Source organism: Microcebus murinus, chromosome 2, assembly GCF_040939455.1.
Source record: "Microcebus murinus isolate Inina chromosome 2, M.murinus_Inina_mat1.0, whole genome shotgun sequence".
Classification (NCBI taxonomy): Eukaryota; Metazoa; Chordata; class Mammalia; order Primates; family Cheirogaleidae; genus Microcebus; species Microcebus murinus.
In genome coordinates this window covers 14,262,753-14,277,896 of record NC_134105.1, presented here as the reverse complement: position 1 = coordinate 14,277,896, position 15,144 = coordinate 14,262,753, and the positions used below count along the sequence as shown (strand labels likewise).

The following is a 15,144-nucleotide window of genomic DNA, read 5'->3' as shown; positions in this document are numbered from 1 at the left end:
GGCAGCACTTTACATTTGTATTTAATCCTCACAGCGGCCCTTTGAGGGAGATCCTGTCGCTGTGAATGATCACGCCCATTTTACAGATGAGGAAAGGGAGGCACACAGAGGTGAAATGACTTGCTCATGGCCTGACAGCCAACCAGAGGCTCAACCAGAGCTATATGTGGAAGGTCAGAATAGAAAATGGGAAAAGGTGGATTTGTTTCGATGAAAGTAAGTTTTGGGGTCAGGGGGCCCGAACTCTGCCTGCCTCCCTCTTTTACCTCACTCCTCTTCAGAGTGGCCCCAATCGTGCTGAGGAAAGACTGGAAACTAGTGATCTAGGCCTATTTTATCTTTTTTTTTTTTTGGTAGGGTCTCACTGTGTCGCCCAGGCTAGAGTGCTGTGGGGTCATCATAGCTCACAACAACCTCAAACTCCTGGGCTCAAGCAATCCTCCTGCCTCAGCCTCCCAAGTAGCTGGGACTACAGGTGTACTCCACCATACCTGGCTAATTTTTCTATGTTTTGTAGAAATGGGGTCTTGCTCTTACTCAGGCTGGTCTTAAACTCTTGACCTCAAGCGATCCTTCTGCCTTGGCCCCCCAGAGTGCTAGGATTACATGCGTGAGTCACCGTGCCTGGTCTACTTCATCATTTGACAGAGGTGGAGTCTGGAGCCCAGAGGAGGGAAGGGACTTACCCAGGAGAGCAGAGCGAGCTAGGAGCCCCGTTCTCAGTCCCTCACGGCCCACGCTGCTGCCTGGAAGTGCACCAGCACCCCCCACCACATGGCCCCCTCCTGCCCCCACAGCCACACCTGCAGCTAGGGCCTGTCCCGTTCTCTGCACTCAGCAGCTGGGCAAAGCTCCCCCCTTTCTGGGGCACAGGTACCTTCAGACCTCTGGATGGGCCTAGCGGACCAGCAGTGGCCAGGTGCCGGGCCACCCTCCTTGCCCCCTCCGCAGGACTCAGCACCTGGGAGGGCAGGCTGATGGCCAGGGACGAGGGGCAGCTCGCCTGACACCTGGCCTGCTTTCCTCCATCAGCGCTTCATTCCATGCGGCCTGTGGCTTTTCTGTCTTCAAGCACCCCCTTTTTCAAGACTTCTAGGTTAGGGGGTAGCATCAGATCTTCCACCTAAAACCTTACTTAGGGCTAGTGCAGGGAAGGCAGGGTGGTTGAAAAGGTGTTCCCAAAGTATGTTTTGTAGAACCCCAGTCCAATGAGCTTTGCATGAAGAGAGGGTTCCAAGTTAAGCAAGTTTGGGAAACATTAAATAGTTGCACCCCACTCCTCCTTGTTGTTTGAGACATTTAGGACTTACTTAGGAAACCAACTCAGCTTTGTTTAACCATCCTTTCCCAGAAGTGTTTGTCTGCAAGACTCTGCCCCATGCCTGTTCCTGTCCCAGAGTTCTGTGCCCTGCAATGGGCACTAGCTGTGAATAGAGGGGCCGGGTGCTTCTGCAGGAAGGCCCGCCCCACAGGCCTGTCTCCACCGTGGGCTTGGCCCTGCCTGCCCCTTCCTCCCCTCCCAGGACACAGATGAGGCAAGCCCTGGGGGACGGGGAAGCCGTCCATGGCTGCAGCTGTCGGGCTGTCGTTCCAGCCTGTTTTTCCCGGTGCCGATGCCCACTGGAGCGAGCGCCGAGTGGAGTCACTGAGGCTGGAGTCACCAGCCGCCTGGCTGCGTTGCACAAAGCCCTGGAGCCGGAGCTCTGACCCCTCTTGCCTCTGAGACCCCCACCTACTCCCTGGGACGCTCCTCAGTGACCGTGGGCAGCCTCTTGTCCCCCCAGGGCTGGGCTGCCTGGCAGGAAGGCCCCAGGCGTCAGCGGCCAGAGAGCCGGCAGGAGGAGGACGAGGTAGCGCAGAGGGCCTCCCAGGGAACCAGGGTTCAAGGGTTCAAGCCCTGGTTCTCCCAGCTGTGTGACCATGCACCAGTCAGCTCTCTGAGCCCTGTTCGTTAAGTAAGGTAACAAATATCGTTGAGCATCTGCTATGTGCCAGGTGCTGGGGAAACAGCACTGGCAAAATGGACCAAGCCCTGCCTTCGTGGAACTTACCTCCCAGTGGGGGAGACAAACGAGAAACAGATGAACACGTGAATGTAGAACTGTCAGGTAGCAAGGTGCAGAGAAGAGCAATGAGCGTGTAAAGGGGGGTGTCAGAGAGCTACACGAGATTCCAGGCCTGGGGTGTTATGTTGTCAGGGTGGGTCTCTAAAAAGGTGACATTTGAGCAAAAACCAGAAGAAGAGGAGTGAATGATCCAGTATCTGGGGGCAACATCGCAGGCAGGAGACACAGCAAGTGCAAAGGCCCTGAGGTGGCAAGGGGCGTGTGTTCAAGGACTACTGAGGTGATAGATGTGTCCAGAAGGCAGGGAGTAGGGACAGCTCAGTACCAAAAGAGGTTGGAAACGTGTGTGTGTGTGTGTGTGTGTAGGCGGATCACACAGAACCTAATGACAAGGACTTTTCTCCTAGCCCTTGGTGAGTCAAGAGCCACGGAAAGGCCTGACCTGGCGGCTCAGGAAGCGGTCCCACTGTCAGTTGCGGCTCATTTCAACAAAACTCTGTGGAACATTTCCCGCAACTGGCCGTAGGCCTGACGCTATAGAAGGGGCTTCATTTGCGAGACCTGTGGCCGGTGACCCGGGAGGGTATGGGGAGGCCGACCAGGTTGGTGTGGCCTTGAAGCCCCACAGACATGCCCGAGCCCAGCGGCAGCAAGGCCAACGGGAGCCAGAGAACCTGAGCAGCGAGCCGGGCTGCGGGCAGGAGGCGGGCACGTGGGCGCCGCGGGCGCCGTTGGCAGCAGCAGCGCTTGGCGGATACTGTTCACCCCCCAGGGGCCTTCTCGCTGGGCAGCCCAGCCCAGAAGCTGGTGTCGCTTGGGCCACCCTACCGCCTTGGCCGCACCTGGCACACGGGTGGGGCAGAGGCATTTCCTGGTGGCTTCCTGCTGTTTCCTTGTAAGCTGGCGGGCAGCTCATTCAGCTGCCAGGGGAGGCCCATTCTTGGGGTGTCTGTGGGGGCCAGAGGAGAGTGCAGGGGCTGGGGGGTGGGGGTGGGCAAGGGAGACTTGGCCTGTGACCAGCACCAGGTCAACAGCACAACGGCGCTTTTAAGTGGGAAAGCCCATTCAGGCCGCTCCCCCTGGCCCTCTGCCACCTCACACACGTGTCCTGCTGCACCGCACTTCTTCTGTCCCTCGAACACGCCGTGCACTCTCCGCCCTGGGCCTCCGCCTGCGCCCTTCCCTCTGCCTGGTGCGCTCTCTCCCCCTTCCCCACCTTCCTTGGGCGAGATCATCTTTCAGGCCCAGCTGAGTGGCCATTTCCTCCGGGAAACCTTCCCAGCCTCCCACCCCACCTTGCTAAGTGAGGGGACCCTCCCTGGGCTCTCCCAGCCCCTGCCCCTCAGCACTGTCCTCACACTGTTGTCAGCACGTGGTCCAGTGGCCTGTGTTCCCCGGGAACACGGAGCTCCTTGTCCGTCTGCTTCACCGTTTTGTCCCCAGGGCCCAGCACTTAGTAGGTGCTCAGTAAGTAGAGGTCAAGGTGACTCGAGTTGAACCTTATGGGCAGATCCGATTGACTATCCTTTTTTTTTTTAAGGATGAGGAAGTTGAGGCCACCTGGCTAAAGGTGGCCTGGAATCGGGGATATCTGACCGAGCATGGTCCTCTCTGCCCTCCGGCCCTACCTCTCTGAGACTCCGAGATCAAGTGCTCTTGCTGGTCCTCCGCCTGGCCAGTAGCTGACCAGCTTGGGTGCCCACCCCAGCCCCGTTATAGACACCTCCAAGGCAGAGAGCACGTCAGGCCCCTGGGGATGGCCGAGCAGCTGCAGTGCTTGCTGGCGGCGCCTCTCCCAGCAGCCCCGGGAAGGAAGCAGATCAGGGATGTTTTTTTGCTCCCATTTTACAGCTGAAGTAACTGAGGCCCAGGGGGATTGTTATGCAATGGCAGGGGGTACCTTAGAATGGGTTCCAGGGATCATGTGATCCAGGCCCCTCCTTCCTTTGGGATGAAATGTTACAGCCTCGATTTTATTGATGGGAACCGGGGCCTGGAGATAATTCTGGCACTTTCTAGCTGTGTGGTCTTGGGCAAGTCTCCTTTTGAACTTTGCTTTCTTCTGTCAGGTGGGCTGGTTTGCTCTCCAGGGTTGTTGGGCATGTTCATTCATTCCGTCTGCCCGTGAGTCACCAGATATTTATTAGCACCCACTGTGTTTTCTGTTCTGGAGTTGCAGCGATGATCAAAGCGGATCACAGTCACTGCCTTCCTGGTGTGTACGTCCACATCGACTGAGGTGGCCGGGGTGGACGCGCATGCAGCGGGGACTCGTGAAAGTTGGCTGAAAGGGAAGGGAGTCAGGGGTCTGTCCATGGTGAGTTTGGGGCCGAGCTGGGACTAGAACCTCCAGACCCCAGCTTGCCGCTCCTCGGGCCTCTGCTGAAGGCCCTGACCCGTCTCAGCACTCCCATAGGGCCCTGGCCGGAGTGCGGCCTTTTTAGGTCCCATTCGTTAGTATGAGCTTACACAGGGCAAGGGTCAAAGGTCAGATGCAGGGGACTGCTGGCAGCTGTGCCTCTGGGCTGGCAGGATACCGGAGTGTGAGCCCAGCAGAGGGGGTCCTGGTTTCAAACTTGAGCCCCATTCCCTTTGCTGTGTGACCTGGAACAGGTGACTTCGCCTCTCTGAGCCTAGTTTCCTTATCTATAAAAATGGGGGTGCTACCACTGTCTACCTCAAGGGGTTGTTGTGGATTTGAGTGACATAAGCCTTGTAGAACCTCAGCACCTGCTGGGTGCTGGCCATTCTCCTTACTTGGGAGATCGCTGTTCCTCCTGGCCGACTGGCTGGCGAAGTTCCTGCCACCTTGGGGGCCCAAGTGTGAGAAGCTGGCAGGCCTCCCGAGTGGCACGGGCAGCCCAGGCACGCCAGAGGAGGCCGCGGCCACCTCCTTTCCGGCCCGGCGCCCCTCTCAGACTGCCAGGGGATTAAAGGCCTTTTGGCCTTTGTGTCGGGCTCACCCGCCCCTGGCAGTTTGTACAACAAAGTGCTGCCCCGACAGATTCCTTCCCCTTTGCTGTCTGTCGCCCGCCGTGGTCAGGGCACCAGGCGGCCAGGGGGTGGGGCAGGCACTTTGACCCTGTATCCAGGGCCTGGGTGTAGCAGAGTAGGACTTCTTTTGGGGTTACCTGGGAGCCTGCATCATCATGGCAGAGCGAGAAGGGGATCTCACCTGAGTTCATGTCCCCCCTGGAGGTTTGGGGGCATGGGGCATGTTGTCTGCTGGCTCGTCCACTGTGGGCCGGGGAGGGGGACCGAGACAGTGTGTGCTGCCTGACCACAGCGGGGAAGGGGAGGCAGGTGGGCAGGCAAGGGCTCGTTTGTCCCCCGCCCCCGCACTGTCTCTGGATTTTGATGGGGTGAGCTCACTCCAGACCCAGATGCCTGGAGCCTTGCCGTGGGCAGCTGCAGCCACCCCAGGGACCGTGCGGTGATCAGGCCTTCCTGCCCAGCTGCGGGGGTGGTGGGCTCTCAGCCCCAAGCCCGGCCACGAGGAGGGAGGGGGTGGGCTGGCTGCCCAAGGCATGTGAAGAATGTCTCTGGAGAAGCCCAAAGCCCTGGGTTGGTCCCAGAGTCAGCCTCAGAGCAGGCAGACAGCTTGAGCCTGGGGACAGAGCCCTGTTGCCCACCCTGGCCAGGGCCCCGCCCACCCAGCCAGCCCAGGGCCTGGGCAGCAGGGCCAGACCCCTCCCTTCATCCCAGCCCTGGAGACCACCGAGGCCTGAACCCACACCCTCACTGTCCCCTCATATATCACCCTTCATCCACACCCACCCCTCACCTAGCACATATTGAGCACTTACTGTATACTTATTGAGCACTTACTGCATACTTATTGAGTACTTACTGCATACTTATTGAGCACTTACTGCTTGATCCCATTTACACAGATGAACCTCTCTAAGCCTCAGTTTCTTCATCTATAAAATGGAAATAATTATAATACAAGCTCACCGTCCCTTAAATGAAACCTGTGGGGTCAGATGTGTTTTGGAATTCAGACGTTTCTAAGTTTGAGAAAGGTGACACAGAGCACGTGCCAGCCGTGCTGTGATACCCTCAGTGGAGTCTGGGCCACACCCCGTGAGCAAACGTGTTACTGTTGCTACAGTGAAGCCGATGACTCCTCACCCGAAGTGGGGTGAAAACACTATTGGTGGCTTCATGTCAGTTCAGGTCAGGACTTGGCACCCAATGAGCTTGCTATAAACATAGTTAAAAAAAAAAAAAACACTTTCAGTTTTCAGAGCTCTTTGGATTTCCCCTGTTGCAGATAGGGAATAGTGTCCCTATAGTGCCAGCCCTCCCTGGGGCTGCCATGAGGATTCGTGGAGATGGTCCCACGGAGCGGGGGTGGGGCCTGGCATGGAGAAGACCCTTGGAGGGGTTGAGCTTTACTGTCATCCCTCCACTGTGCTGCCATCTTCCTGTAGCTTGGATTTCAGCAGCCCCAGAAACTCATCTACACACGTAATCTTTGCAAGCGAGGCCCATAATCCTCACTTAAAACCCTTGGAAAGCCCCACACCCTGCCTGGATCTTCTCTCCGTTTCTGTACCCCCTGCACCCCAGCCCCCTCCACAGTCTGCACCCTTCTCTCGTGGCTCGACCTTTTTCCTCCACGTGGAGTCATTTCCGAGCCAGTCTTGGCTGCCTCTGCATCCTGGCCCAGGCCGCGGGGGTGGAGGGGGTCTAGCCTCCATAACTTGTCCCCAAGGGCCTCTGCAGGACTTGGACCTAGGGCCCCACGTGTACCTTCATTCTCACCAGAAGGCCTGGACATGCCCCCCCTCAAGGAGTGGTGCCTCCCAGAAGTTCCCCAACTGTGTTCAGTGCATGCCTGCCCCCTGGGGGGCCACCCTGCCCGCAATCCCACCCCAAGCAATTGTTCCCAGCCTTTTAGAACAGTCCTCTGGCCTTGGCCTGAATGAGTCAGCTGCCTCCTTCCCCCTCCAGGAACTGCAGGGTCTGGAAAATCCCCCTCTCTGCTTGGCTCCTTCCTCTCTGTCCGAGATCTGCCCCTGGACCCCTCCTGTCCAGCCCCGCCATCCGCTCCAGCGCCTGCCTGAGCTACTGGGTTCCTCTGGGAGGAAGCTGGGCTCCCTCACAGCCGGAGACGGGCTGGAGGGCAGGAAGCCTGGGTTCTATTTCTGCCTCTGACATTGGAGCCGCCAGCAGCGGCCGCTAGCAGCCCTCCCTGGGACCTGAGGCACATGTTGCACGGGCCTGGGCCACTGCCAGCTCAGGCGTCCCGCGGGGCCATCCTGGGAGCTGGTCAGGTTGGGATGGGGACTGGCCGGCCCTGGCTTCCTGGTACTGCCCTTTGCTCAGGCCCCATGGCCAGCCTGGAGGTCCGGGCCCAGCCCTGCCTCCATTCCTGGTGAGTGGAGGGCTGGGGAGTGGGTGCCAGCCCCTTACCTGCCACCTGGACCCTCTCCCCAGGCTTTAGGTCCCTCCTCTGTGATAGGGGCCATCACACCTACTCTGCCCCGCCCAGAGGGTCACTGTCAGCCCAGACAGTTCCAGGCTGAGGAAGTGCTTTGTAAACTGAAGTGCAGTGTGGCCAAGAGGGTTTTCGAGCGTGTCTCTCCATGACCTCAGTTCTGGCTCATTCCATACCCGGTCACAGAGGTGGGATAGCACAGTGGTAAGAGCTTAGACATTGGAGCCTGACCGACCACCAGGGCCCAAATCCCAGCTCTGCCGCCTGCCAGCTTCAAGCAGGTAGCCGGACTCTCCACTCCATTTCCCCCTCTTTGCAGTGGGCTGTTTAACACCTGTAACCTGGTTCGGGAGTGCCTGGCACATAGTAAGTGCTCAATAAACGTCAGCTCGTATTAGTCCTCAGGAAGATCCTGGACTTCCCATGTCTGGATCCAGGATCCCTTCTGTGGTCATGTCTCATGCTCCTTTCGGCTTTTGCTGGGAGCCTCTTTCCCGTCTGGCTCCGTCTCCCCTCCCAGATGTGAAATACAGCTGCTGGAACCTTTTGATCTTCAGCTTTGTACAAATGGAGTCTCCACTCTTGTTGACTTAGCCCTTGCCACGGGCCCTGATCTGACCCTGGGTCCCTGGGCCCTGGGGAGGGGGCTGCAGACAAGGGCAAGCTGGCACTCGGAAGGGTCCGTTCCCTGGGGCCCCTGTGGTAGGGGACGTCTGCCCAGACCCCGACGTGCTCTGGATTCTCTTCCCCTTCTCACTGCAGATGTGTGTTCCTGGCATTTTTTCCATGTTGCATCTCACTTTGCTATTTCCTGTCCGGTCCCAAGTGCCCCCCAACCTCCCGCCACTCCCGGCTCCTTCCTTCCTGGGCAAAGCTCTGGGCCTTGCTCATCGCTGACCAGGGTTTTCCTTTCCAGACAGCAGCGTCTGGGCTTCCCAGGAATCTCGGTGTCCCATGCACGCCCTCCATGGCCTTGGTTTTGTTGGGGGGGAGGGGAAGAAGTGGCAGTGACGCCAAGAACCCAAACCTCCTCTGCCCAGAGTCAGTGCTCCTGCACCAGCCCTAGCCTCATACTCCCCTCGGGTCAGCCAGGGCCTGCTCCAGCCAGTGGGAACATTGCCCCATACCCCTGCCCAGGGAAGGGGCAGAGCCCCTGGTAGGGAGCTAGTCTTGTGGTTCTTAACCAGTGGCTGTCAGAATGCCCTGCGAATGCAGGACTATACCCATCCTATAGAACCTGGCTCAGTGGCTCTGGGAAGGGGCCCAGGAATCTGCATTTCTCACCAGCTCGTGGAGGCTCTGAAGCACACTTCTGCATGCAGACCTTGTGGGCATGGCCCAGAAGGCCACTGGCCAACGCTCGGGGTGGGGACGGGCACTTGTGCAGAGGGAGAGGGTGTGGAGAGCAGAGGGAACAGGAGGAGACATTTGCCCATGGATTATGGGGGAAAGAGCATCAGGCCATAGCAAGGAATAAAGTGGGCAGTGCAGACACAAAGATGACCAAATGGCACCCAGCCTCTGCCCCCAGGGACCTCACAGCCTGGGAAGGGAGAAGTGTATAGATTGCATGGGGTGGGTGGTACCATCAAAGCAAGTCATGCTGAAGAAGTGGCTGGAATTAATAGTTGGTAACATTTTTGTCCATTTATTTATTTATTCCTTCATTTATTCCCTCCTTCAGTCATTCATTCAAGTATTTATTGAACTTGGGGTGCAGAGAAGATAGAGATGAATTGATCACAACTTCTGCCTTCAGGTGCTTCCCCTGGGGGTACAGACAGTACCAGTGTGAGCCCAGGAGGGCCCAGAACCCCACCTGGAGGTTGGGGTGACTGTGAGGCACAAGGAGTCAAGACAGAGATTTTCTCTTTTTCCATCCTTATTGAGGCATAAGGACACCCAATAAGACGTGTGCACAGTGCAATAACGAGGGTGAGATGTGTACACCCAGGGGACCACCACCCCAGAAGTTTCCCTGAGCCCCCACGCCAGGCCGCTGCGAGTTCTGTGCATGCTTGTCCTTGTGGGCTCCGGGCTTCCCTTGGGCTCTGCTAGGTTTGTTTTGCTCTGAGTGACCTGGCAAAACTCCTTTGGAAACACCTCAGTCTTGTCTGGGGGACTGACATTCACGGCCCGCACCCGCACTCCGGCCCAGGGGCTCGTGCTGGCCGGGCTGAGCGTCAGCCCAGAGTCACGTGGAGCTGACACCATGCCTGTCCGCATTCCACCCAGCTGCTGGCCTCCAGCCCCGACTGCTGAGCACTGGGACAGGCCGACAGTGTGGCCGAAAGCGCCAGAGTCATTCCCCACCGCAGCGGAGGGGGTTCCCTGCGGCTGGGGGACACCGAGGCCAGACTAAGGCAGGAGGGGCCGGGGAAGGCAACAGCTTGTATCAGCTCACCCTCAGTTTCTGCCTGGGTCCCCATCCACGGGGACCCCGGCCACCCTTCCACCTGCCTATGTCCCCCATCTTTGCTGGCCCAGGTCACCCTTTTGCTTGCCTGTGTCCCCCAGTCCAGTCACTCATGTCCTGGGTGTCCCTTGCTTTCTTCAAAGGAAAAAGAGTCATTACTTACCAAAGTAATTTTAATTTTATTGCTTGTTTTATTTGAGGATTCATTCAGAATTTGCAGGGTTGGGCTCTGAGGCCTCCAGGGGCTAATGGGACTTGGGGAAACTGAGTTAAAACCAGTGGTTCAGCCCCAGCTTGGCTCTCCTGATTAGACTTTGGGGTGGGTCTCTGGGTCCCCCTTGACGTGAAGGAAAGGGCCCTGGGGAGCTGGAGAGAGTGACTCAGCTGGCTCTGTCATCCCCCCAGGTGACCCACGGGCTGAGGGCGTACGATGGCTTGTCGCTGCCTGAGGACACAGAGCCCGTCACCGCAGGCCGGGCTGGCTGGAGCTATCCCTACCTCTCTGATGACGAGGACCTGCTGGCTGACGACACCTCGGGAGGTGAGCCCAGGTCCCCGTGGACACAGGGATGAGGGTGAGACCGTGGTTCTTCCCGCTGGTCCCTAAAGAGGACCCATGAAGTTCACCCAAGGTGGCACCTCAAAGAGATGGGCTGTGTGTCCCGACCCTTGGTCCCGGCGACCCCAGCATCTTCCACTTGCAACCTGTGTGACCCTGGGCTGGTCACTGCTCCTCTCTGCAGCCTGGGACGATCAGGACCGACTGGGAAGGTGGTTGGCAATGCGCACTGCAGGACCGTTACCTGCTCTCTACCCCACCTCCTCCCTGTCCTCGCCTGGACCTGACCCCCTCGCCCCAGCCATCGGACAGATAACTCAGTCCCTGGAGTCTGGGCCTCAGTCCGCAGCCTCTGTGACGGAGGTGTGCACACTGACATTTACAGGCCAGCCCTCCCTAGGTGTGGGGGCGAGGGTGACCGTCGTGTTTTCATATCCCTTTCCCTGAAAGTCCCAGAACAGTGCCCGACACCCAGGAGGTGCTCAACCAGTATTTGAGGTTGCTGAATACATCTCTCTTTTGCTTATAGATGGCCTGGGCAGCGGGGACCTGGGCAGTGGGGACTTCCAGATGGGTAAGTTGCTGAGAGCATCCCGCAGGTCCCCATCCTGCCCCTGGGGAAGCCCCATCTCCTGGGCCGAGGGCCTGGAGGGCTTCTTGGGCCTGCCCTTGTGCGCACTGCGGGGAGGAGGGGGTGGTCTCTTACCTGCTGAGTGGGTTGTGTGAACTGGCTGGTAGGTCCTTGCAGGGCTGGGGACGGCCAGGGCCTGTGCTCGCCTGTGCCACAGGCACAAGGCTCAGGGCAGTGGGCAGGACAAACCCAGTCCTGATGGGGACCGAGACCCAGCCAGCCACTCGGCATGCAAAGCAGAATGCTCCCTTCTCAGGGCCACTCAGCTGTCAGTGCTTCCCCAGAGCCCTGCTTGGGGGTGCAGGGCTGGGGACGCCAGGCAGAGGTGAGCAGAACAGAGGAGCCCTGTGAATAGGGCATTCAGGCAGGGGCGGAACAAGCCCCACTCTAGACTTGGGAGAGGACCCTGCCTTAGGACGACTCTCTTGCTGGGAAGCCAACGGCTCCTGGCTTGGGGAAGGAGGGCTGGGCTTTGTGCAGAGAAAGGAGTCAGCCTCTGTCCGCCACCCACCTGCTGGTACCAGGCCGGCCCAGCACTGATGCGGGAGCTGGTTCCTGCTGCCCTCTCTGGGAGCCAGCACCTGGGACACTCTGATCCCAGGGGCAGGGATGGAACGGCTGCTCAGCTCAGACTGACCACTGGGCAGCTCCATGGTGTCCAGTGCTGTCTAAGCCAGCAAGCCCAGGGCGAGTCTGGCCTGGGCCTCTTCAGGGCTAGGGTTATCTCCCTTTAGCTGATATATCAGGGGCATCCCATTGCCAAGGGTGGAGTCATAACTGGCTGGGCCAGTGCAGACAACAGGGTCCCTGGGTGACCTGGTCCTGACTGTGACCTTCCAGCACCTGGACTTGGGCTCCGCCCAAAGCTTTTCCACGGGTAGGTCTCTGCAGTGTTGCAGGACGTCTGGGAGCTGGGTGGGGCCAGGGGTGGAGGTGTTAGGTGAGTCCCAGGCGAGCACGCCATGTCCCGGAATGGCCTATGCTAATGTGTCCCTGGGAGCTGCCTCTTGCCAAGCCAGGCCTGACACTGAGGCCCCAGTGTGGCCCACCCTGTCCATCTGGAAACATCTACAGCCCCTCCCATGGGACTGCCCCCTGCGGCGGCTCTACATGCTCTGAGTAGTCCTTGCCAGCCCCCCCTCCCTGAGAAGCATCTGTGAGGGCAGGAGAGGGCAGGGGGAAAGGGGTTGGGGACAGGGACAGCAGCTGGGGAGGGCCCAAGACCAGGGCTGCTGCCTTTCCCTGAGAGTGGGAAGGGGCGGGGCCTCAGACCCTTAATGCCCAAACCCTGGCACCGGCCTGGTGCCCTTGGGGCAGGTCCAGGCAGCTGGGCTGAATCGCAGCCCAGGAGGCAGCAGGTGTGTCTCCCTGACTCCCGGGGTCATCAGTGCCCACGTCAGTCTTGCCCGAGGGCAGCGCCCTCCCTGCGCTGGGAAGCAAGGGCTGTGCCCTCTGTGATGGGGCCATGCCTGGGCTGTGCCCCCCGCCTGGACCCTAGCCCAACTCCAGCCCCTGGAATCCAGCCCCTGAGATGCTGAGACAGCCCTTCCCCCTCCTCTCTGCTCAGGTGTGGCTGTGGCTCCGGCTCTCCCCAGCCCTGCCTGTGGGTCACGCCCTCCCTGACAGCCCCGGCCCCTTCCCACCTCCCCTCTCCTGATTTCTTTCCATCTTCTGACCTGTCTCTTTCTGTCTTCCCCTCCTGTCTGTCCTGCTCTGACACCTGTCTGCTTCTCGCCACCTCCCCTCCCCCTGCTTCAGCTGTCTCTCTTCCATTCTGTCTCTGTCTCTGCCTCTCTCACCGTCTCCGCCTCCATCTCTGTCTTTCCCTCTCTCCCCTGACTCTTCTCTCTCAATCTCTCTGCCCCACCCCCTTTTGTCATTTCCTTCCTGTCTCTCTGTCTCTCTCTCCCCCATGTCTCTGTCTCTCTCTCTGGTTCTCTCAGTCTCCTTGCTGTCTCTGGCCCTTCTCACCTCTGTCTCTGTCTTCACTCTGCAGGCTCGGGGCCGCCCCTGGGCCGCCCTCGCCTGGCTGGCATGGTGGTCTCGGAGCCTGCTGAGGAGTCGCCTCTCAGTAAGTGACCCAGGCCCTGGCCAGGCAGAGCACTGTTCTCCCTCATCTTCTTCCCTGCTCTCTCTCTCCCTGCTCCTCCTTTCCTCCCCTTGCTCCCTGTGCTCTTCTTCCCCAGGGGCACTTTGCTGGAGTCACGCAGGAGGCTCAGAGGTTCCTCCCTGCAGAGTCAGGGGCCAGGCCAGCCACTGCCCCTGCCCTTGTCCCCGCCCAGGACACAGCCCGGCCCCACCTGGGCTCACAGGTCTAAACCCAGCAGGCTGGTCCTGGCGATCTTCCCCCAGGGTGCTGGAGCAGGGCTGGGTGCAGCAACCGCCCAGGGAGAAGGCCCCAGGTCTGGGGGCAGCTGTGTCCACCTCAGGACAGGCTGATCTGGACCTGCCCAGCGGTCCCAGAGGGACCCGGGCTGGAGTTTGGGGGCCTGGGTGTGTGGGGGAGTTCTGTTGAGCAGGGATGGGCACCTGGAGTTGGTGGGGTAGCCTGCTTCGGGGACAGGGGCAGCCAGGTGTGCATCCCCCACCCCCACTTGGGTGCAGGGCAGCTCGGGGCCTCCCTCCCCTCCAGCCTCTGGCTCCAAGTGCGCTGTCCTCATAGGGTCAGAAGGAGGGAGAAGGTTGGCCTGTGCAGGCCCTCAGACAGCACCCTGAACCCCAGGCGGCAGCCTTGCCTCCTGCCCCAACCCTCAGGCACCAGGCACACAGTGGGACACGAGGGTGCTGGCCCTGCCCTGCCCCTGGAGGAGGAAGGGGGCGGGGGCAGGCTGGAAGGCCCGCGCCCTTCCCAGGCCCTAGGAGAAAGGGGCTGTGTGTAGCTCCGGCCCCCTCCCCCGGGAGCGGGCACATTCCTGGGCAGAGGCCGGGCCTCCTGGCCCGCGCTGGGCCACGGGGCTGAGGCCAGGGGCCAGGGCGGGGGGACTGTCAATGGGCCTCTGTGCCAGCTCACAAGGGGCCTCTGTGGCCGGGCTCACAGCCCCCACGCTCCAGCCCACGGGGCCCCACTCTCAGCACCCAGGGGCCCAGCCCAGCCCAGTCCCTCTGGTTCAGAGCAGGCAGCACCAGGGCTTTCTCTGCTCGAGACAGAGGGAGCGGGGCCCGTGCACCTGTGGGCCTGGTAAGGAGGAAGGAGGACAGGTCTGGCAGTCAGCACAGCCAGTGCCCCCTCCCCTCCGTCTGCCACCTGCACCCCAGATTCCAGATTTTCTGATTAGGGATGCTCAACCTGTATGTGTGACTCATTTGCTACTCATATTAATTTGTATTTATAACATAAGAAATTATGAACATTATGGAATTCAATGTCTTATATATAGTAGGTGCTTAAGAAACAATAGTTGTGACTAGGCGTGGTGGCTCACACTTGTAATCCTAGCACTCTGGGAGGCCAGCATGGGAGGATCACCTGAGGTCAGGAGTTCTAGACCAGCCTGAGCAATAGTGAGAACCCATCTCTGCAAGATAGAAAAAAGTAGCCGGGCAACTAAAAATAGAAAATATTAGCCAGGCATGGTGGCACATGCCTGTAGTCCCAGCTACTTGGGAGGCTGAGGCAGGAGGATCACTTAAGCCCAGGAGTTTGAGGTTGTAGTGAGCTATGATGATACCACGGCACTCTAGCCCAAGCAATAGAGGCAGGCTGTTTCAAAAGAAAAACAAAGAAAGAAACAATGGTTGTGCGTGGATGCTCACACCAGTCTGATATGAATTTATTCGGCCACCACTTATGAGGCACCTACTGCGTGCCAGGCACTAGGCGAGCACTGGGGACGCAGGGTGAATGAGGTTCCCCCTCATCAGGCTTGTAGTCTGGTGGCAGAGAGAGAAGGATGACAACAGCTTCCGACTCTCGGACTTGCTCTGTGCCAGGCGCTGCATTTGAGCACCTGGGGCCTGTGAGCACCTTATCCTGTGCTCTTTGCAGCAATCCAGTGTGGTATTAATAAACATAATTCATATCCCCAT

General features: G+C 59.2%; 1 protein-coding gene across 2 annotated transcripts in view; it reads left to right on the top strand.

Moving 5' to 3' along the window:
* Positions 1-15,144, top strand: part of HSPG2 (heparan sulfate proteoglycan 2) — a 97,428-nt gene that overhangs the window by 23,046 nt on the left and 59,238 nt on the right. For both annotated transcript variants that reach the window (XM_020281103.2, XM_075994835.1), the window contains exons 2-3: positions 10,334-10,469; positions 11,017-11,061. In XM_020281103.2, the coding sequence (XP_020136692.2) occupies positions 10,334-10,469; positions 11,017-11,061 (181 nt within the window). The remainder of the gene's footprint in view (positions 1-10,333; positions 10,470-11,016; positions 11,062-15,144) is intronic.